At 56.3% G+C, this 23054-nt stretch overlaps 1 protein-coding gene across 2 annotated transcripts in view; it reads left to right on the top strand.

The window, feature by feature from the left end:
* COL5A1 (collagen type V alpha 1 chain) overlaps positions 1-23054 on the top strand; it is a 148719-nt gene that overhangs the window by 68024 nt on the left and 57641 nt on the right. For both annotated transcript variants that reach the window (XM_019718217.3, XM_019718216.3), the window contains exons 10-25: positions 821-862; positions 1096-1158; positions 5761-5835; positions 6728-6820; positions 8068-8124; positions 9026-9079; positions 9452-9505; positions 11941-11994; positions 13406-13459; positions 14638-14691; positions 15847-15891; positions 17490-17543; positions 18162-18206; positions 18847-18900; positions 19158-19202; positions 20074-20127. In XM_019718217.3, the coding sequence (XP_019573776.2) occupies positions 821-862; positions 1096-1158; positions 5761-5835; positions 6728-6820; positions 8068-8124; positions 9026-9079; positions 9452-9505; positions 11941-11994; positions 13406-13459; positions 14638-14691; positions 15847-15891; positions 17490-17543; positions 18162-18206; positions 18847-18900; positions 19158-19202; positions 20074-20127 (897 nt within the window). The remainder of the gene's footprint in view (positions 1-820; positions 863-1095; positions 1159-5760; positions 5836-6727; positions 6821-8067; positions 8125-9025; positions 9080-9451; positions 9506-11940; positions 11995-13405; positions 13460-14637; positions 14692-15846; positions 15892-17489; positions 17544-18161; positions 18207-18846; positions 18901-19157; positions 19203-20073; positions 20128-23054) is intronic.

Here is a 23054-nt window from a genome sequence, read left to right as displayed (position 1 = left end):
GCATTGACCGGACAGGGGTAGAGAGGAGTCCTGCCCTGAGCAAGGGGCTGGAAGTGGAGGCCCAAGAGTGGGGAGCCTTCCCCCCGGGCCAGGGAGCTCCATCCAGCGGAGGGCTGAAGTCCACTGTCCCTCCTGCCCACTCCCCCCTCTCTGGAGCCCAGATAACAGAGAGGACAGAAGGCCTTGTCCCCATTGGGGGTAAAGACAGTGGGGCAGAGGCAGGATGGACCTCAGCCCAGCGGGGTGAGCAGCTGGAGGAGGGCAGCCGAGTGTCCAGTGGACTCGGCAGTGCCCACTTACTTGCTTTGGGCTGCTGTTGGGGGATGGGGGGTATTTCCCACCTGGATGGAGGAGGGAGCTTCAGCAAGTCCTGTCGGAGCAGAGTTGGGCCTGATGGTTGTCCCGGCTGAGGGCTGGGGTCCACTCCTCCCTCAGGCAGCTGTTGCCCAGGACCTCCCTGGGTGCTCCCCCTCAGGGGGGTAGGAGAGTCCCTGAGGGGGCCCGGTTAGTCTGGGTCCCCCGCTCTACTCTTGGCATTGTAAGGCTCTTCTCTGGAGGGAAGCCTGTGGGTTCAGTGTCCTGGGCTTGTTGTAGGTCCTGGAAATGTCAGAGGACAGTCACCGTGGCCCCCCCCCATAGCCCCCATTACAGAGACGGCTGCTCAAGACCCCTGCCAGGAGGGTGGGCGCTGACTGGAGGCCACACCCCATCTGCGGTCCTCTCGTCTGGGGTCCGTCCTCACCAGTAGGGTCTGCAGGGGCCCCACGCCCACCCTAGGGTCTTGGGCACTGGCCTCAGACACTGTCCCCGTCTCTTCCAGGGCATGCTCTTGGAGGGGCCACCGGGCCCAGAAGGCCCCGCGGTGAGTGTCCCTTTTTATTTGCCCATGACATGTGGGAGGTGCTCGGGGGCGGGGGGTCAGTGATACCCATTAAAGCTCCTGGATGGGAAATGGGGCGCTCGCCACATTGTGCAGACTCCATGGGGCCCTGCACCACACCGGTCCCACCTGCACCATCACCTAGACAAGCGGGTACCACGTGTTGCCTGTGGCTGCATCTTTGAACTCTGCCCTGATTTTATTTTCAATTCTAGGGTCTGCCAGGACCTCCAGGAACGATGGGTCCCACTGGCCAAGTGGGTGACCCTGGAGAAAGGGTAAGGGCTGACACAGCTCCCTGGGATCCCACGCTCTGCGGGCTCATCCGTGTGTCCCCTGCTCTGTGACGGGCATTGTCCTCACATGTGCAGACGACAGCCACACAACTTCCTTCTTCTAATTGCCCCAGCCCCCTTAATGTGTCCAGCGTCTTCCGATATTTAGGGAGGTCGACCAGCGCCCTGCCGTGAGTAAGGTGACACCTGCAAGAGTAGGACCCAGTGGGGCCGGCCTGTAGTCCCACGGAGGCTGCTGGTGATCAGCTCACAGTGGGACCCTGCAGCTGCAGCCCTCCGTTGGTATGACAGTGACAACAGTGGCTGCTGTGGCCAGAGCTCCAGTGCTGTCCAGGCTTCATGTGGAATCTGCATGGATCCTTCCTCAGCCCAAAGATTTCATTGGCCTTGATCCCCCTCACTCTACCTTCCTTGTTTGAAATCAAGCAGCAGACACGGGGAACCTTGCTCGGGGCAAAGGGCTGCTCCCGGGGTCACCCTGGTCCGCGGGACTGGTCGCTGCAGGAGAGATGAGGGCTGAGCCTGACACCGCAATTTCGTTCTGACACCTAGTGGGGATTTGCAGTACTGCAGCCTGATCGCTTCTTGTCTGGCGTGGCTCTTTTTCTTTCTTTTGTTTTTCCCGATGGTCTAATGAATGTCGATCGTCTAATGGATATCGATGTGAGAAAAACCAGATGAAGAGCCGGTAATTGGCTAAGCTGTAGACGAGAGAGCCTGGGAGGGTGTGTGTCCTAATGGACATTTATCCCCAGGGCCTGGCGTCCTGCCCAGAGTGGAGTATGAACCTTAGGGTTTTGGGTGGACGATGGCTGGTTCTGGTCATGTGGAAAGGTGGCTGGCGTCTTCCTGTCCTGCGTGCTGGGTGACTTCTGAGAGTCTAGCTCAAATGGAGCCTCAAACAGGATTCTCTGCCACTTGGTTTATGGCCGGTGGCTTCGGGTGCCCAGAGTAAGAGGCTCTTGCTCCGTGACAGGGGACTCGGCTGGCCTCTGGGACACTTGTCCTTCCAACTCGTCCCTGGCTCTGCTCCCCCCTCTGCCACAGTCGAAATTCCAGACAAGCAAGTGGAAGCCACTGCTTTCCCCCACCCCAGGACAAGCACGACTTGAGTTCTGCGGCTCCAAAGGTCTGCCTGAGATGGGGTGATGGCCAAGCCCCCCACAGAGCATCACATGTGGACCCATGAGTGTGACCGAGTCTCCACGTCAATGAGAGAGGACCACATGGCGTAGCAGATGTTTCCTCGTAGACGTGCGACAGGGCTCTGTGCTTCACACACCATGCGTGGATCCCGTGTGGCTCCAGGTGTCCGTCCATCCGTCTGTCCACCCAGCACACAGCGCTGGGCACTGGCCTGGCACCGAGGATCTAAATGCTCATAACCAGAGGGACACTCTGACCCACTCGGTCTCTGCATTTGGGCAGAACCCTGCTGGTGCCTCGTGAACTACAGCCCGACCCGGCTGTTTCATCTGTGCGGGTCTGTTCTCTCTGTGCTTCCAAGTGCTCAGGCCGTCTTGCAGAGGAGAGCACTCGCTTACACACATGTGCATGCACCCCCACACAGATAGACACATGTGGACCCATGTGCACATGCACGCACACATCCTGGGCCATTCCACGGTGGTCTCCCAGCCTTGAGGGTGGCCTGGGGCGGTGTGCTAAGCCCCAGCAGCCTGGTCTCGACTGGCCGTGTCCAAGCACAGTCGCCTTCAGTGAGCACCTTGTCCCCTGAGGCCACAACAGGAATGGCTCCAGGCTTTGGGTGCCCTCTCTGAAGATCCCTCCGCTCCCATGGGAAAGGGGGGGTCTTCTCCCAATAGTTCTGGAATCAGGAGCTATTTATTGAACAGACGATGCCTTTGAATGATAAACACTGGTATATAATAGAAAACCAGGCATGGTTTATGGAGAGAGAGGAAAAGAGAGAATATCTGGGGATATTTGTAGAGAAAAGAAACAGTTGGCAGAAATCACAAGTCAGCTTCTGGGGTCCATTTGTGCCGTCAGAGCCAATTGTGTGCCCTGTTGGGGTTTTGTAGTCAGGAAGCAAGATGGCCCATGAGCCACAGGCAAGCTCCACTCTGTCCTGTGGGCCTGTCAAGGCCGCACATGGCTCTTCCTGAGACTCATTGTCTCACGCACGAGGACAGACAGTACGTCTTATTCCACCTTGAACCCGGTGGCAGGAGCTGAGAAGGGGCCCCACGACCTCCCCGCTTCAGCTTGCTGGAGCGTCCCTGGGTGTCTGACACAGGCCATGGGACAGAGAGCGAGCTTTGTGTTTGGTGTTTCGAAAAACGAGAAGACGGCTTTGATTAGCGCCGTCTTCCAGCTCAGGGAACAAGTGTGTGACAGAGCTCGGTGTTTGGCAACTGTTTGCTCGCAGTTGTTTCCAGGAGTAAGTACAGGCTCAGGTTAGTAGCTATGCAGGGCTCATGTCAAATTTAAAAATGTTGGAAGGGTTCCTGGGTGGCTCTTCTGCTCTGAACGCTCATGCTTCCAGGGTCCCTGGGGACCCTTGTTCTCTACTTTCACATTCTTTGGGATCGTTCTGGTTGTGGCTGAGGAAGTATTTGTTCCAATGTGAGGGTAAAACTGTTTTTGCAGCCCTGAGGTTGAGTTGTCACCACAGTGGCTTAGAACGAGCAGGGAAGAAGAGCACGGAGATGAGGGTCTTTGAAGATGGAGACAGTGGGCGAGGGGCTGCCTGCCGTGCACTTCCTGGCTTCCGGCGTCACATGGCACGTGGACAGGAGCACGCAGACCAGGCAGACACCACGTAGACAACATCTCGTCCATGGGATATATGCACCCCCAGGTTTAAACTGGGGGGTTTGATTTGGGATAGACTCCGAGGCAGGAAACTCAGCTATGAGCAGCTGTCGGCATTACATTTCCAAGAGGAAACCTGGGTGGCAGAATGTGCTCTAGATTTTTCTTTTTTAAACAAGTTTTTTTTTTATCTTCGGAGAATTTGTTTCCAAGATGGCAGGCAAGGGAATTTAACTGTATCCATTAACAATTAAAAAAAGAGGAAGTGTACTCCTTTGACCCAGCGGTTCTGCTCTAGGGACCTACCTGAGAAAGATGCCTGAATATTCATCATGGCAGCAGGTGTCATCCTGAAAACTGGAAAGACCCAAACGTGCCTCGGTAGAGGATGGATGACTCACCAGTCGTGGGGCTAGAATGAGGCTACGCTCAGAAATGGGCTGAGATGTGCAGCGAAGAGAAAGAACAAGTTGCAGAACAACATGGAGAAGATGACCTCACAGAAACGGAAGGGAAGCGCCTCCCAGGCGCCGTGCCCTGTGAACGGACAAATGTGTTCTGTGCCGTGTGTCTGGTGTGTGCTTCCAGCTTCCTCTTTGCTCGCACAGACCTCAGCTCTGGTTACTTCCAGGGGAAGGAGAGGGACGTTCACTTTCCACCTCGTATAAACCTGTTACACAGCTTTTCACAAGGACAGAGGTTGCTTCTGCGACACAAAATAACTACCGAATCAAAACAAGCAAGTGTTGGTTCAGGCCCAGACGGTTCCACGGCCTTCTGGAGAGTCCCAGAGCCACCCGGTTCTTGGTCTTCTGGGCTGGAATCAGGACTGCATCTCATTTCCTCTCTGGGGCCATCGTGCTCTGCTGTTGGTAGCACCCTTGCTCCAGCGTAGCTGGGACCAACCCCTGAGGCTTCCGCTGGAGTGTGGCCAGCAGGAGTCTTGCTTCACCGGGGGACGTAGTTACACTTCCATCTGGATGCGAAGTCAACTTCATCTGCCTCAAGCTTTTGGGAGTCTGCCTGATTTAGTGAAAAAGCTGAGTGATAAAAAAAGGTTCTGCAAATAAAGTGTCTTATAGGACAGTTTTACATCTGTATGGTCCCGAGCTGGCCAGAATCAACCTGGAGACTGTATGGAGGGATGTCTGCCAGGGACCCGCTGTAGAGACCAGGTTACCTGCATCTGTGGCGGCCACGGCGCCATCCGTGTGCAAGTGGGTTTTTTAAGTTGCTTGAGAGGAGATCTCGTTCCTGTGGATGGCCCTCCTGTTTACGCCAGTGCCCCGTGTGTGTCCGGGCAAGTGGACGCTTCAACCGTCGTCCATCTGGTCACCCACGTGGCGTCCGTGGGAGGGGCCCGGTGAGGAGCCCTCGCCAACAGCGCAGGAATTGGGCTTTTGAGCAGCCAGTGCTAGCTTCCTCAGCTGCCCACCTGTGTGGTGTGGAGACGCGGACGGGGTGACCTAGACTGGTGGACGCCCAGCACGCCACCCCCACCCACCTCCTGCAGTGTCGCCTCGTCCCCTCTGGATTGCGGCTCCCTGCCTTTCCTTCTCTGAATTCCTCTGCCCAGACCTCCGTCCTCATCCCTCCCTACCAGGAACCTGTCCTCATCCTTATCCCATAGCAATGCCCCCTTCTCTGGGCATGGGTTCTGGAATATTCCGTGCCACAGAGTCTTACACTAGTCTGTGCTTGTCCAGTGTACTTCCAGCGGCGCCATGGCTCCCGACCCCCTACCGTCACCCTGGCCCAGCTCTGTCCTGTACTCTTACCCAGCTCTCTCGGCCCCTCTGTCCACAGGGTCCCCCTGGACGCCCAGGTCTTCCCGGGGCTGACGGGCTGCCTGGCCCCCCTGGAACCATGCTCATGCTGCCTGTGAGTATCCTGAGTATTTGTGGGGCTGGGTGGCTCAGGGCACAAATGCAATGGGGAGTGGGGTCCGGAGCTTTGTTTCCGAGGGGCACAGTCTCCTGGCTGCAGACTCGCCCCAGCCTGGGCCAACCATGTCATAGAGGAAGGCTCCTCTGAGGGTGCCCCACCTTCACAGAAGAGGGGACACCAGTGGCCAAGGTCTGCACCTCTGCCCGTGTCCAGGGCCCACCTGAGAGGGAATGGACTTGGCCTCTGAAGGAGGCTGTGTGGCCTCTGCCTTAGTTGTCAAACACCCACTATGACCACTCAGACCCCCAAGCAGGCTGCCAGCTGGTTCCTCCTTGAGCCTGACCTGCCATGACGTTGTGGGCGAAGGGCCCGGGGCCATCTCCTTCCTGGGAGCCCAGGCCCGGAGAGCGAGTATGTGGCTGGTGCGGACAGCAGTCTTCTGACTGTCAGTTTTCCTGTGAGGCCACGCTGCCTGTCTGTCTCGTGACGGGGAGGCTGGGCGCAGCCCAGGGTCACCGGGCGTGGAACCGGGACTAGCCTGGCCGGGCCTCCTTAGCAAGGTGTTTGAATGGACCCTTGGCTTTTCCTTGCAAGAAATGGGGTCTCCAGGTGAGATGCCACAGATGTCAGAAAGGGCTTCCCAGACATGGCGGGGGGTTCTCCTGGAGGCCCCAGGGCTGAAATTGGCAGGTGGGGCTTGGACAGCTCTGTGCTGGCAGAGTAGGGGGGCATGCAAAGGGAGGGGTCTGGGGCTAGAAGCTGCCCAAGCAACCCTCTAAGGCTACGCTGTCTCCCAAGAGGCCAGTGGGTACCACCTCGACCCCGAGGTCCACTGGGGGCACCCACATCAGTGCACCCTTGGTGACCCCCCATCTTATACCTGCAGTTCCGGTTTGGAGGGGGTGGCGATGCCGGCTCCAAAGGCCCCATGGTCTCAGCCCAGGAGTCCCAAGCTCAAGCCATTCTGCAGCAGGCCCGGGTGAGTGACGGCCGGGTCCCAGGTGGTGGGGCTGGGGAGGGAGGACACAGCTCAGCCATTCTGCAGCAGGCCCCTGTGAGCGGTCCCTGCTGAGGCTGGGCTGAGCCAGACTCCTCTGGGGGAGAGCCCCTGTGGGCCCCAAAGCTCCTCGCTCAGCCTTTGCCTCTTACTGCTCTGCTCTGCACATTAGCTGATGGGTGGGCTGAGTTTCTAATTGATGAGGCCCACTGTTGATTGCCTGTGATGAGTGCAGACGCCACCGTGGGGTGGGGTGGGGTGGGTGATCCTCCAGCAGAGCGCCCCTAGTGGCCATCGCCAGGAGCTGCGAGTAAGCCCTTTTTTGGCCATTTATGAGGTTCCCAGCCAGCTGCCTAGACACCAGCGCTCAGAATGCGTGAGTCAGCGCAGGACTGCTGGGAACTGGGTCGTTCTGATGGAGCAAACTGCCCGAGAGATGCAGTCAGTGCGTAGGAAACCCCATACCTGCACCTGGGCCTCCCGCTGGCCTTCTCATCTGTGTGCTTGCTAATAGGAGCCAGATGGGGGTGGGCTTACAAATAGGTTTTATTTTGCAAAAAATCTTCTAAAATGGAAATGGCATTGTGCGTGGGGACACCACGGCACATGGGAGCAGGAAAAGTTCTTTAAGAGGGCAGGCTGACTGCTGCGGCAGGTGCGGCCACCCTCTGGATGGGGCCAGTGGGACAGGGTCAGGGTGTAGGCGGGCGAGGGGGCCCTGGCAGCAGGTGTCTGGACCGGGTCCACAGTGGCTGGGCTCTAACAGCTGCTGCTTCTGGGACTGATTTAGTTCCCCTTCAGAAGGGCTCCCCAGTCACTGGAGGGCGCTAGAAGTGCCTCAGAATAAAATGGTACTCAGCATGAGCGCACGTGTAAAATATATAGACCAGCCCAGCGCAGCCCAGCCAAGCTCACTCCGAGGGGAAAGGGCTGGGGAGCAAGGAAGGAGGTCAGCACGATGCTCTGAGCAGCCCCGGGAACGGAGCACCCCTCCCCAAAGTGGGGATGGGCACCCACCTGGGTTCTACCTCCACCTCCTCTGTTGCATTGTGGTTGGTGCTGAGAGCCCCAGAGAAGCAGACAAGGGGGTTCTGGGGCTCCCTCTGACCTCCTCCTCCAGAGGCTCCTGTCCTTGGCCTCTCACGTCAGCCCCTTGCTGCCTGCCAGCATCTCACCTGTCAGGACCAGTACACCAGCCACTTCTTAGCCTGTCTGGTTTTCTCTTGCAGTTGGCGTTGAGGGGGCCAGCTGGCCCAATGGGTCTTACTGGGAGACCCGGCCCTGTGGTAAGTCGTCGGCAGGGAGGGAGCATGGGGGTGCGTGGTGAGGGGTGGGCCATCTGCCCTTTAGTCTCCCAGCTCCTTGCAGAGAGGACTCACTTTAAGTGGTCATCAGCATTCATTCTAGCACTGGACCTGGGGTGGGGGCAGGGCCCTGGGCAGGGGGAGGGCCTGTGGTGGCCTGGAGGCTGGGGAGCCCCCATACTTGTACTGGCTGTGAGTTTTGATCCTGACCCCAGGGCTCTGAGCCTCATCGTTTCAGGGCGTCACCATTCTTTGCAGTCATGTTTCCAAAGTCGAGACGGCATCAGTGTGGGGCACACTCAGGGTGCCAGCCCTCCCCGCCTTGCACCTGCTGCACAAGCTGAGTGCAGTGTGTGCCGGGCACAGGGCCTGCACATGGCATCTCCAGGGCCTGGGGTAGCTCGTGTAGTTTGCAAGGAGACGGAGGATTTAAGCGCATGGTGCCTGCACTGCTGTTCCCTAGAAGGGGTGGACTTGGCCACTGGCCCCGGGTCTGTGGTCAGTGCTCGCCGTCTGTGGCTCAGAGCTGTTCTCCATCCGGGCATCTTGCCTTGGAACAGGCCTGGAGGATGTCCACATGTAGTCCCAGGCCTGGGGCAGTGACGCGCGATGGTCACATGCATCCCAGAGAGAGACCACCTCCGCCAGAGCTTGTGGCCCTTGTAACCTCCACTACCCAGAATTTTGCTCAGAATGAGGAAGAGATCCAGACAATGAACTGTTACTGCCCGTCCCTCGGGTTCTGTCCAAGGTGGGCAGGCTGGCCCTCAGAGGGAGGCCTGCCCACCCGGCAATCCCGAGTAGTTTCCGTGGCCCCCACCGTAGCCACCCCGGCAGCCTTTACCTGCCGCCAAGCGTTCCTTAACCAGACGTGTCTCCCTAGGGCCCTCCTGGGAGTGGAGGTTTGAAGGGCGAGCCGGGAGACATGGGTCCTCAGGTACGTAGGCACCTCGCTTTGGCTCTTTGAAGGGGCGTCTCCTGTGTGCATTGGAGGCCATGACTGGGCAGGGAGGGGTGTTGGCGCCCTAAATGCTGCATTTCTTCAAAGAACTTAGTGGGAATTGTCGCTTCATGCAGAGCTCGACACGGAACAGAAATAACTGATATTTGCAGTGGGAGCGAGCTGGTGGGTTTCTGTCTCCACCCTCACTCAGGGCAGCGGGTTCTGTGCTCTGACCTGGGGCTGCCCACAATTTGGCAGCTGGGAGGGTGAGCCACAGGCCAGGTGACAACATGGGGACACGGCTTTGCTTTTGCCTCTGAGAAACATGGATATGCAACTGACCCTTTGCCCTCTGATTCTGGACAGGGCCCCCGAGGTGTGCAGGGCCCGCCCGGCCCCACAGGAAAGCCTGGGAGAAGGGTGAGTGTTTTCCGGCGCAGTGACAGCAGCTGGGGCACCGATGGGGCGGGAGTCTGCAGTGGGTTTGTACCCCAGTGCCCACCCTGCAGTCCAGGCTCAGCGGCGGGAAGCCCAGTTGCCACCTCCCTTCAAAGGGCACGTCTGCCTCCAAGGCTGAGGTCCCATTCCACCAGGCGGTGTCTCCTGGGACTCACCTGCCTCTGCCACCCTGGCCTCTGTCCTGAGCATGCTAATTTAGCTTAACAAACATTTTTAATTAAAGCAATTCCCCAGGCCCTTTGGGAGCAAGCGTTGAGAAGACCACATTTCGGCAGGGCTTGTTTCTCCACAAATGGCCTGGGTTTGGGGTAAAAGGCCAGATGGCCGCCCTGGCCCTCTTGCAGCTCACCTGTTGTCCTAGCCACCTGGATTCTCTGTTTGGGATGGAATGAAATGAATGGAGCTAGTTTGTTTCCCTAGGACCACGGTGACTGAGAGGGCGTTTTCTATAAGTTAATGTGAGTTAACGAACAGCTTCCTGACCAGCTCAGGGACCCTAATTAACCCACATCTGACAAGTGGGTCTTTTCAACCAGTGAATGTTTCTAGGGCGTGAAAATGTATTGTTTTCCTGTGTTGTATTTGTTTAGTATGAACCTCTTTAAAGAATGTTGTCCACTTAAGCCGCCAGTTCCTGCCTTGATTTCAGAGTGTACAACGCGAGGATGAGCACTGTCTTAGCGGTTACAAGTCCTCCTGTTAGGGAGTGAATTGTGACGGCGGAAGCTGCAGCCGAGCACAGCGCTGTCATGTGGGTCCATTGAGGCCGTAGGTCCCGGGGCCTGTGGAGGATCGGGTGAGGGCTGCACTAGATGGTTCTAGGGCCACCAAGGCTGGAGTTTGGTGACTCTTGGTAGACAATTTGTTTTACCTTAGATCTGATTCTGAAAGGGGTTTTATTTCATCACATTTTTCTGTGGATCTCTATAAGCACTGACCAAGTTTCACTAGAAATCATTTCTCAGTCAAGGTAAAAACTGGAAAGAAACAAGAGCTGAGGGATGGTTCACAGAGTGCCGAGTTGCCGAGTTAAGTGGCCCTGGGGCTGTGAATACACATGGGGCGGAAGGAGTGACCTTTGTCCGAAAGATCCGCTGGGGAAGAGGAGCTGGTGGGAGAAGGGCCGGGCCGGTGGTGGGCTCTGCAGTGCTCTCTGTCCCCGTCCTTTGTGGGGCAGCCCGCAAGGAGCCACTGAGTGACGGAAGCCTCGGCACACTTGCCAGTGCTGTCGTGCTGTGACATCGTGGCAACTTTTCTGATGAATTTCCCTTGACTTCTGGAAGTGTTTGGAAATTTGAAGAGAGTCTCCCCATTGGTATCCCCTGGCGTCACGTCTGTATTTCGCCCGGGGCTGTGTCACTTGGGCGCCTTCTCTGAGACGGCTTTTCATCCTCGGCAGCTCTCACAACCTTAACGCAAGGGAGCACAGACCGTCTCCTGTGGCCCATCCAGTGTTCGCTTCTTTCTCCTCTGCTGTCGCCATACTGCCTTTGTTGTACTTTGAGACCCAAAGTGGCCACTCTCCAGATGTTCTCCCCGCTTGTCATGAGTCACTGGGCGATGGCCTCGTTTGATCAGGTGCACAGGGAACCTGGAGCAGAGACCAACTGTTGATGTGGGCCAGCCCTTTACTCTCAGCTGGCGGATGTTCCTTCTTAGCGTGTGGACATCCGGCCGAGTCCCTGCCGCTGTCTGGAAGATCTCAAGCCTGGTGGGGCTCTCCCGGGGGCTTGTGGGCCTTTAGAGGGGACCCCGGTAGGGGACCCCGGTAGGTAGGCCTGAGCCCTGCCCTGCAGACCACAGCCAGTCAGGTGGGGACCACGAGCTTGTCTTAGACTGCTTCCTTAGCTGGAAGTAATGGCCATGGGGGTGGCCCCCGCGGATGGGGGGTCTTGCTTACAGCCCAGACCCTGCCTGTGTTTAGCTGTGCGGCCTCAGCGAGACAAGCCTCCCTTTCAGACCTCAGTTTCCCCTTTAGTCCATTGGACTAACACCAGGTGCTTGCTCTCTGTAACGCTGCGACTGTTGATCTTTAGTTTGACTTCCGAATGGTGGAAAGCAAATGTGTGCTGGACCGGTGTCAAGGGCATGCTCTCTCCCGCGTTGACAGTCGGTTGACCGTCCTGCAGACTGACATGGCTTCTTAGTCACTCCTCCGGCAAGGTCTCACCTGCCACCTCAGGCCGTCATCTCCAAACACAGGGGCAAGGGGCATTATCCCCGTCTGGTGGTTCAGGATGGCAGGGCCCGGAAGGACCAGAGCCATGCGTGAGCGCCCAGCAGCCCCCCGACTCCATCCCGGCCATGCGGGCCTGGAGCTCTCCCTCCCTGGTTTCATAGGAAGCCATCGCTCAGAGGTCTTGTTTGTGGTGATGTTTTGCCCTCGTCTGTTCCAGGGGCGGGCTGGCAGTGACGGAGCAAGAGGGATGCCTGGACAGACTGGCCCCAAGGTAGGCTGCCACTCACGGCCTCCCGGTGTCCTGGTACCAGGTCACCATCATCGCTGTCACCATGTTGATGATGTGACCGCGTGACAGGTTATAATGACAAATGTGATTATGATGACAAGTAATACCTCATGATGCTTGCGTCCATCTGAGGGTAGGACCGTGGGGGTGAAGCTGCTTCTATTTGGGTCACTCTGGCATGTTGACATCAAGACGGGTTGGTGGGCACATATGATAGTTGGCAGTAGTTTAGGTGGCAGATTTGTTCCTTTCAAGTGAGTGGTGAGCATGAGGGGTTGGGACTCCAACTATGAAAACCTGCGCATGTACAGATGAAAAGGCCACGTACACGGGGACTGACCGATAAGGGGAAGGGGTGGCCTTGAAGTTCTCAGGCTCACAAATCCACGGGCCAGGAAGTCACCTTGTCCAGATCTGGGCTCCTTGGCGCTGGGGGTAAGAAGAGACATTGCATGTGGGTGAGTACAGGACCCCACGTGTGTCACGAACAAAAGCTGCAGTGGGCACACCAGCCGGAGCCCACGGAAACCGCACTCCCTCCCGGCTGCCGTGGTTCCACCATGTAGCCATCCCTCTGCCCCTGACTTTGGTGTGAAGCCCTCCCCACCCTTAATTCTTGGTCCTCCCTCCCTCCTCAGTTCCTAGAAGGGTTTGTCCAAGGCCATGCAAGATGCCAGAGGAAATGAAGACTCCCCAGTGAGAGGCCCACAGTGGGGACAGCAGCTGTTATCTGGGAGGGACAATGGAGACTGAGTCACCAAAACTGCCGGGTGTCCACTCCACCTGTTCACCTAATAACTGGCGCGGATGGACTCTCAGGTGCCCCCAGGTGTCCTGACCTCGTGACAGGCTCTGGTCTTCAGTGACCTGGGGGAAGAAAGTCTTACAGCATCTCTCTCAATAAATCGTGGTCTCCTTTCAACACTAATGTATTGAAAGCCTGAGTGAGCCTACCCTTCACCTCACCTACGAGGTTTACAACATTGTGGGCCAGGCTCTGTTCCTGGGCTCCAGGAGGCAGCCGGGGAAGCAGGAGGGCTGGCCCAGGAGCTGGGATGCCGGTCCACCCGGATGAGTCTGAGAGCCACCTGTGTGGGCAGCGCGCTGGGCACTGAGGGCACAGTGAGGAGCATGACAGGCAGGCAGAAGCACACACCAGCTTCTCAGCAGTCGGCCAGAATACGGCCGGTCTGTGCCTTTGGGGGTGTCTGGGGGAGAAGAGGCCCGGAGTATGGACCCAAGGCAGTAGAGAGTGTGGTGACAGGCAGGCCGGAGGCCACCACACGCAGGGGCCTGGGGCCGAGGGTGCATAGACGCTGCCGGAATCATGACCCAAGGAAGGGCGGCCATCACTGCAGGGTGGTCTCTGAGCAGCTCTCTGTCCTCCGCACAGGGTGACCGCGGCTTCGACGGCCTGGCTGGGCTGCCGGGAGAGAAGGGCCACAGGGTAAGTGCTTCCTGCCTGAGAGTTCCCGGCACAAAGGCCTGATGGGTTTTGTGCAGCTGAGGTCTCTCAAGAGACCGTTCCAGGCAGCCGGCCATAGATTGCTTGTGTGGGGGTTGGGTCCCCTCAATTCCAACATGGCCACTAAAGGAACTGCATGGGGATGGGGAATGGAAATGAACATGTGATGACTTTGTTGATGGAAAGTCGGCCCAAAGAAAGCAGATTTCTTGTCTGCTGCTTATTACGGAAGAGCCAATGGGGTCCACTCACTGGCAGGGGCTCTTGTTTAGAAACCCACTTTCTGGTACACGGGCCTTTCTCAGCTTCAGGGAGTCCAAGTGGCTGCCATTTCGGGAGTGGCTGGGGACCCTTTGCATCATGAGAGTGGTGATTCTGGGGGGTGGGGACAGGCCATGGCTGCTCCTGTTGGAGAGGGTGCGGCACCCTGCACCCGGTGGCCTGCCCTGGCTTTCTCGGCCGGTTTGTGTGTCTCCACTGGGCGTTTTCTACATTTCCTTTGAAGTAGACAATGTTTCGTTTATATTTGGGCACCTTGGGAAGGCACACGCGCACTCACATGCATTTGTCGGCTTTGGCGGTGAGTTTATCTGTCACGGTCCGTCACACTGAGAGATGGCTGCTGCGATTTGCCCAAGCTGCTTCGTCCACGTGCTCCAACACGCACGTGGAAGCTGGAATGGAGGCAGTCACTGGGTCAGGGCCAGTCCGTCTGACTGACTGACGAGCACATATTGAGCAGCAGCTGCGTCCGCGGCCCAAAGCTGTGGCGACGAGAGGCGACCGGCGCCGACCCTCCTGGCGCTCACAGTCCAGGTGGTGGCCCTTCCTGGAGGCAGTACAGGGCTGGGGAAGAGGTGGCAGGGTGTAGCTCAGCCCTTGCCCTAGTGTCCTGGGGGCTGCTCGCCTGTGGCCTTGCTGGTGCCCCGTCCAGTACAGCTGCCCCAGGACGCCGGTTTCCTGGGTGAGTGTCTGCAGCCAGTGTGAGCCTGTCACACCGGCGTGCAAGGCCTCCAGATGGATCTCCTGATTCCAGGAAAGGCTACAGATGGTTTGCGATTTTTAGTCTCAGAATTAGAGACAGACGAAACGGGGAACTTGGGACAAGCATGTGTGACCTGCTCCGGGGTGGCTAACCCTGACCCTGGTTGACTTCCTAGGGTGACCCTGGTCCTTCTGGCCCTCCGGGACCTCCGGGAGACGACGGAGAAAGGGTACGTATCTGGTGTCTCTCAGCTGTACCCACTTGTCCGATGCTTCAGTGACTTTGGCAGGAAAACACTTGAAATGCCGGTGTCAGTGAGACTGGCACGTGGACAGTGCAAGAGGCTGAGGGGACCGTGAGTGGGCAGAGGAAGGGGTAGAGATACAGGTCACCCAGAACTTCTGAGATAACAGCAAGTAGCAAATGTCTTCATTGACTTGACGCTTCCCGCTGACCTGCCACATCCAGACGTGGCTGTCACCCATCAGAGGTCTCAGAAGGAGCACCTCTCACTCCAGGAGACAGGTGCCCAGGTGGCACTGGGAGGACAGGTGTCTGGAGAGCTTATGGCACCTGAGTGAGGGTCAGAGGAGGCAGCGAGGGGCAGAGCTCGAGGGTTTGGGGAGAGGAATAGAATGGGGAGTCTAGAAAGTGCCTTGTGGCCCTGAGGTGGGGAGAGACTGGGTGTGTGGGGCAGAGGGAGGCAGGGACGCTGCTGTCCAAGCTGGGGGCTGGGCCAGCGGTGGGCTGCTCCCAAGGGGCTGTGCACCCGTTCCGGGGGTGTCAGGGGTGTCAGCCGGGGCTGCAGGCCCTGTGTTGTCCTTAGACTGAAGCAGAAGGGTCCTGTGGCAGAGAAGCACAACCGTGGGCTTTAGACCCGCCCCACACCCCCGTCACTCAAGCGATTTCTTTGGGGGTCTTTGAGGGAAGGCTTGGTTTCTGTCATTCACATTCCTGTCTATCCTCTGTCTGTCCGTCCGTCTGTCCATCCATCCAGCTACCTGTCTATCACCTATCATCTATCATCTGTGTATCTAGCTCTGTCTAGTTTCTGGCCATCATTCTTTCCTTCATTTCTATCATAACCTATAAGTAACCAAATCCTTTGATCACATGATGTTTTCTGCCCAGTTTCCCGTCATTGGAGCGGTGGTCTGTGAGCTCCTGAGCGGAGTCCCAGAGCGCCAGACCTCCCCTCTTACCTGCAGCTTTCGGGAATGAGGACGTCCCAGGCTTTCGGGCAGGCACAGGGACTTAGAAACCTGGCCGAAGGCTGGGGCAGCCCCAGGCCAGAGTGCTTGGCACAGCTGACGGCCGCACTACCCTGTCTGGCATCCAGGCGTCAGAGCTGGGCCCTCAACGTTGCCTCTTTTCTCCCCTACAGGGTGACGATGGAGAAGTGGGGCCCAGAGGGCTGCCTGGGGAGCCTGTAAGTGTGCTGACCGGATGGGACTCTGTGTCCCCTTACTATGGTGACAGGCTGTCTGAGGAGGCTGCCTCTGGGCAGATCTGGGGATAGACTTGGAGTGTAGCTTAGAGAATGGCTCTGCCTTTCCCCAGACACAGCTGAGGGTTTCCCTGGGTGGGAAAAGAAGGAGCACCGGGGAGGGTGGTGGGACAGTGCTGAGGCGTCGAGCCGAGCTTGCCCCCCCAGAGGAGGACGCGCAGGTCCCTGAGGGTTGTGGGGCCTCCAGGGTCCATCATGGTGGGTGTCCATGGGCAGTTGCAGGGCCTGAATCAGCCAGAGTTTGCCACCCTTTTTGATGGCCACACTTTCCAATAAGGAGCGTTCAGGCAGCATGCCCCTGGCCGGGCATCAGAAAGCTGTTCCCGAAGCTGATTTCTATTTAGGGCCAAAGCAAATTTCCTCAGCAATAAGAGGACATTAATTACTTTTCACTCACTGTTGCTTTTCGAACATCTCATTTCTTTTATCGACATCAATGGGGCCGTACGCATCTGGTAATGTGAATTGAGGAGAAATATTGCGAACGCTGCATGGAGCAGAGCCTGGGGTCGGCATTTGCACGTTCATTTGGGACTAAATTATACCCTAGATGTCTGATTAGCCACGAAGGAGAATTCATCAACACAGCTCTCTGTTTAACACATGTCTAAGCGATACCTTCTCGGTCATTAACTTCTAAAAAAAATTTATATGACGAGGTATTAGAATAACGAAGGGAACATTTAAGCAGCAGTGAACGTGGGAAGGATTTCTCATCTACTGCATCTGCGAAGGTTCTATGAAAACGAAGGGCATTTGAAACCACTGTGCCTCCATCAAAGGCTCCATAATGCCCCAGGAGGCGGGGCAGGTGTGTGTGACCAGGATGTGGCCTCCTTCCCCGGGCAGGCAGTGATTTAGCTATGTCACTGCTCAGATCCTAGGGACAGTGCTGCCTTGGGGCCGTGCCCACACACGTGCCCCTCACTGCCGGGGAGGGTGCACAGTGGCCATCCCAGAAAAGATCTGAGCTCTAGACTTCCTCTCCATGCGTTTAGTCACGATGTTCCCGTCAGAGACCTAGTTTCTCCCACCTCTGTCCTCCCTGCGCCCACGGAATCTCATGTCAGAAATGCAGTCGCATGTCACTGCACAGAGGGACTGCAGAGGGAGCTGGAAACGAGAACTGGACCAAAGTGCTCCTTGCAGCAGAGGATAACTGGGCATCACGTAGGGGAGCTTTTGTGCTCACCTGCCCTGAGCAAACGTGAAAAGGCACCCGTCGAGTTGAAAGGCTTGCCTTTCTCTGGGGCACCCCTTGATCTCCTGTCTGACCCCCTCATCAATTCCAGGCACCCTGCCTCCACTTCCCAGAGCTGAGGTGGAGAGGTGAGGTGTGGAGAGGAGAGGAAGCAGGGAGAAGAGGGGGTGTTGGCCCCACTCCCTGGGCAGCCTGGAGACCTGCCGCAGCAGCCTCTGGAATGAGCGGGGCTGAGCGGGGCTGCACGGTTTGCCTGGAGGAGGCCAGGGGCCCAGGACCCTGGGCCGAGTCTGAGCCTTCCTTCTCTTTCCTTTTGCAGGGACCGCGTGGTCTGCTGGGGCCAAAGGGTCCCCCGGGCCCTCCTGGACCTCCTGTAAGTCCCATCACTGCCCTCCACACCCCCCAGCCCACCTTGTGGCCCACTCGGGCCTTCGGGCTGCTCACCGTGCTGGCCGCCATGCATACTTGCCCAAAGCTGGTGTGAGGTGTCAACTGGGCTCTGATGCTCACGTGCAAAAGAAACTGCCCAGCAGATGTGGGTTTGCAGGTGGAAGCACAGAGGCCAGTTGGCTTTACAACTCTCCCTTTCCTGCATATAGATGTGCTGTTACAAACAGTAACCAGGATGCCACACTTCCTCCCTGCTTGAAAGCATTTCTAGCAGCTTTTGGAAATTTCTGGAAGGAGATAGAAGCCTGTGGTTCCAGTGGGGCTTTGTCCCGTTGGGCAGCTTTCTCAGGGCCAGGCCTGGCCCATCCTCCCTCTCAGTCCATCTGCCCTGCTCCCTGAGAACTCAGGGCCTGCCCCACACACTGGGCCTGGCAGCTCCACTAACCCTCCACCCTTGGGATTTCTTTGGGATGAAGCTCCTCCCCGTCCCCAAAGGATGTGCCTCTGGCACATGGCAGGCGGGGGCCAAGCCTGTTGAGTGGGATTTTCCTTCTGAGCATTGTTAATTCTTAGCATTCCGTCTCTTTTTAATCTCATCCAGGGTGTGACGGGTATGGATGGCCAAACAGGTCCGAAAGGAAACGTGGTAAGTCTCAGGTGTCCCCACTGCCTGGCCTCATGGTGATAACTCTGTGCTCACTCCTAGCCAGGCCAGGGAGACCTATTGCCATGGAAACCAGAAGGGGTGGAGCAGGCCTGGGGGGAGGGGTGGCCGGGGAGAGCTCATGCTAAGCCTGTGGTCCATGCTTATTCCTTCTGAAGCCAGACGGTCAGCCCAGGTGTGGAGGGAAGTCCTTTGTCATTGCACATGACGAGCTGTGATCAGCACATGTGACGCCCCCTGAGAGAGGCCTCATGGGCCCTCTGTCTAGTCTGAGGGCACTGGCAGACGTCAGCATGGCGGGATGGTGTGGGAATTTTCTGGTCAGTCTTTCCCGTGCTCCTTCCTGGCGGCTCTCCGGGGTGTGTTCACAAACAGCAACGAATGCGCCTCGCATCGGGGTCCATGTCGCGAGCCTTGCAGGTGCTGGTCTGGTTCCGCTGTCTGCCACTGGGCCCCTGCCTTTTCCTATCTGGGCATCCCCCTCTGGCACTTGCTTGGGCATGAGAACAGAAGGAAAGGACGAGAGACCAGGAAGGGGCACCCGGGCCTAAGGAAGGAGGTGCAGTTACCCCTGCCCGCCCTCCAGAGCCCCCTTGAGTGCCTTTGCTTTTGTTTCTTGTAGGGTCCCCAGGGAGAGCCTGGCCCCCCGGGACAGCAGGGCAACCCAGGAGCCCAGGTAAGTGGGTCCGGGGTGGGCTCCTGGGCAGCGAGCAGCGGGAGGGGCAAGTCTTCAGTGCAGTGCCCTGGGCCTGAGCAGTCACTGCGCGCTGCCCCAAGCTGCTGGTCCAGCCCCAAGGGGCCTGCAGCCTGGAGGTGACCTAGAACCCGGTCGGTGCCCGGATGAGGGAGACGGTCGGGGAAGGTGGACGATGGCAGGGAGGGCTTCTGAGCCAACCAGTTCCTGACCTTTCTGCCCTACTCTCCCCCTCCTAGGGTCTTCCAGGTCCCCAGGGTGCAATCGGTCCTCCAGGAGAAAAGGTAGGTGGGCTGAGCTGGATGTAGGGGTGCCACTGCCTGCCGTCAGGGTGCCTCCCACCCACCCGGGAAGCACGGCTCCTGCCAGAGTGCAGGCTGGTCAGGAATGCCAATCATTGCCCGCTTGTGACATGACCCTCAGTCCTCCCCCAGAGGTGGCGAAGGCCAGGTCACCAAGCACTGAGCCAAGGGGACGATCATGGATCCGTGTCATTCATTGACTTATAAATTCATTCAGTCATTCATTCACTCTCTAGCCATGTAGGGTTTCCAGATTTAGGAAGAAAAATAAACATGGGACACCCAGTTAAATTTCAGCTATTGTGTTTGTTGGAACCCAGCTTTAACTGGGCATCTTGTTTTGTTGTTTTGTTTTCACTAAATCTGGCAACCCTAAGTATCTCCTTGGCACCTACTCCTCCTAGGTGCCGGGGAGAGACCCACAAACACTCTGGCGCTTCAGAGCTGCGGCCTGACCCCAGGCACCAGCGACTTCAGTTACCTCAAAGCGCCTTGTGGGGACCAGCAGGGTGACCTCTCAGGGTGGTTCTCAGGGCACCATGACTGCCTGGGGGGCTTGCTGGGCGCTGCAGGGCCTGGCGCTCCTGTCTTCACCTGGTGGGTACATGTGTTCCAATCTCAGAACCCGAAGGCCCTGGAAACAGCGAGGGGTGACCTGCCCTCACTGGTGCCCCTGGTGGCTAAACGCTTTGAAGCCAGTGGGGGCAGAACACCTCTGAGCACCCTTTTCAGCAAACATTTTGGGGCAGAAGTGCTGAAAAGTAACCCCGGGGCCATGTAGAGAGGGCGTGCAGCCAAAGGGACCCTTGGGACCCCTGGAGCATCTGTTCACGGAGCCTCTGGTTTGTTCTAGGGTCCCCTGGGTAAACCAGGCCTCCCAGGGATGCCCGGCGCTGATGGACCCCCAGTGAGTAGCCCTGCCCCCCTCATCCTCTCTGTCTCTCTGTCTCTCTGTCTCTCTCTCTCTCTCTCTCTCTCTCTCTCTCACACACACACACACACACACACACACACATACACACGTCTGTCCCACGGATGGGGGCTGGGAACCCAGGCCACCTGCTGCCTCTCTTGCTCTGGGGACGCTGTGTGTGTGGGGCCCTCATTCACTGTCTCCCAACTGCTTTGATGAAGACCCATTTGAGAACTCAAGCTGGATTGCTCAGGTAATTACTGGGTTTTGGACACACTTTCTGTAGCGCGTTTCCATGAAAGGGTGGTGACTGCATGAATAGGAGTGTGAGTCATTTGTTAGGGTGGACGGATTTCTTATCAAAACTCAGCCTTGCATTTTTAACTCTGTGGAGGGCTGGGCTGGGCTCCAAGCGATTGCATGTGTCACCTGTGTTTGAAGGGAAGGGCAGTGTGTGCTGAGTATATTTTTAGGGATCGCACACCGAGAAGGGAGGGTGACTAACAAATGCATTTGCAATGTGTGAACACACAGCTGTGGAGCCAAATTGGGTAACGCCTAGAAATAGCGAGTTAGTGACAAACCCAATCTGTGTGAAGGGGAGGAGTGGGGACGTGACAAGCGCTGGGCCTGTGTGGGGTGTGGGTGTGTGACAGTTTATCGGTAACCACCATCCTCTTTGTAAGTTGCTGGTGGGTTTTTTTTTAGAGTATTCAGTTAACGATGCATAGTGCGCCTGTTTCGGAAAACAAGATTAGCCAAATTAATTTTTCAGAAACAGTGATTTTGTTTTAATCCCACCATTAACAACTGTGAGGAAGTTTAAATACTTCAGTGAGTGATTGGTGATCGTTGAACATACGACTGTCTTTGCGTTTTCATGGCTGAGAATTGTTGGGTCCCGTGAATCACAGACGGCCCGTCATCCCACCGTATCCGAACCAGCAGGTTCCAACCATCCATTCCCACGGGAACCGTTTTGGGGCTTCGGTCCCCTAGACTTCTGGGAGCTTGGCGAGGAAGTGATGAATATTTCACAATGTGTCATTTATGTTCTTTAATTTACATTTACACTTAATTGCATTTTCAAATTATAAAATAGGACAACTTGTTATGGAAGCTTAGGAAAATAAATGAAATGACAACAGAATGAGAATCATCCCCGATCCCACCCCCATGAGTTAAACCACTGATGGCAGGTGGACGTTATTCTTCTAGTCGTTTTTTTGTTCTGTTCATTTCCTGCAATTTTTAATGTCAATGGAGCGTTTACCACAATGTGTCAAGCCCACGGCCGTGGCCCTGCAGGGAGGAGGCGGTTCCTGGGAGTGGAGTGGGCTGCCCGGAGCCCACTGCCCTCACCTCACCACTTCCGCCATGGAGCCCCTCCCCACACTGAAACCTCCAGTGCACTGGGGTCTCTGAAGACTCACCAGTTTCCTTTCAGAGTCTATGGGGAAACGGGGGCCTTTAAGATAACCCTTGCCGGGGTGCCACTAGGCTGCCTCTTGTAGACTCTCCATTTCTCTTCGCCAACCAACATTTAAACTTTACAATGCGAATGTACAGTGGATCTGTCTGAGTGTGACCAAGGATGCTGAAAGCAAAGGATGAAAAGGGACACTGCAAGCCGGAGAAGCGAGCCAGGTTTTTATGTGAACTTGGAGGGAAAGAAAGATTTAAAAACATTTTTTTTCTCCTTTACAGAGGCAGCGCATTGCTGAGCAGCCTTAAAGAGAGGGTTTTCTTTCTTTTGCCCCCTGTGTTGGTTTGCTATGGTTTTGGTTTTGGCTTAAGAAAGGAAGATTGGCTTCAAACCCTCAAAAAGCCGGAGGTTTTTCAGAGCAGACTCAGTGCACTGAGACGTATTGTTCGATCGTTCTGGCTAGCGTACGGTAGGGAAGTGGGTCAACAAGTTATGATGCAAAGGAATATTGCAGTGCCAGGAAAAATTGAGTTTCGGCAATATTCCGTGACGGGAGACAAGGCCATTGTATAATATTAAATTAAAACTATGGCACACGATGCCAATTTTGCATGCACATGTGCCGAGAAATTACATTAGAGGGGCGCTGTCACAGTCGGCTTTCGTGCTGTGTGTGGGCAGCTTATGAAAGATTTTAATTTTCTTTTCCACTTACCTAATTGTCTGCAATGAACATATGTTACTTTTTTAATCAGAAAAATATCAAATACAAATAATTTAAGCTTTATTAGTGTTCCGTTATGAAAGTAACGCTCATTACAGAATATTGGAAAAATGTAAACCAGTAGAAAGATAGAGGAAAATGGCCTGGCCTTTCATTCCAGAAAACTCAGTCACCCTTATTTTGGTATGTTTCCTCTCATCTTGTTCTATTCAAACATTTTTAGAAAGCTAGCTTTGTTCTCCCCCAATAGTTACTCTCATTCTATAAATACAACTTAAAATGTGTCTAATGAAGTTTGACCTCAATTCAAATAGTAATAACTTGATAATTGCTCAGATCTGTCAGTCACATGCGCTCTTTGTGTTATCTCCTCGGCAGCTATATTATTATCTCCACCCTTAAGTGGGGACATTACCACGTGGAGGAGCTCCTTGCTCCCCTGAGTGACCGAGATGTGGGGTGTGCCCCCCCAGTGCATGTCACTCGGACCCTGGGCCTTGGCCACCCACAGACACCCCCTCCACTTCAGTTCTGAATAGAAAAATGTCTGTGGTTGATGGAAACCAGTAAAGGCCCCCAAAAACCCATGTAGGAGAGGGAGCAGGACTCACTCCCTCCTGGCCACCCCGAAGCAAAGCATCTTCCCCTGGGCCCAATTTGGGTCCAGGCCACCATCATAGGTTTTGGCGCCATGAGCCTTGTTTCTAGAAGGCAGTGTGGTGGGTGGTGTGTCCCCTCTGGGCTGGAGCCGCAGGCGTGGTCCTACCCGTG

The sequence above is a fragment of the Rhinolophus sinicus genome, chromosome 16 (assembly GCF_057876585.1).
Source record: "Rhinolophus sinicus isolate RSI-liver-muscle chromosome 16, RSI-T2T, whole genome shotgun sequence".
Taxonomy (NCBI): Eukaryota; Metazoa; Chordata; class Mammalia; order Chiroptera; family Rhinolophidae; genus Rhinolophus; species Rhinolophus sinicus.
This window is presented reverse-complemented; position numbering and strand designations above follow the sequence as displayed.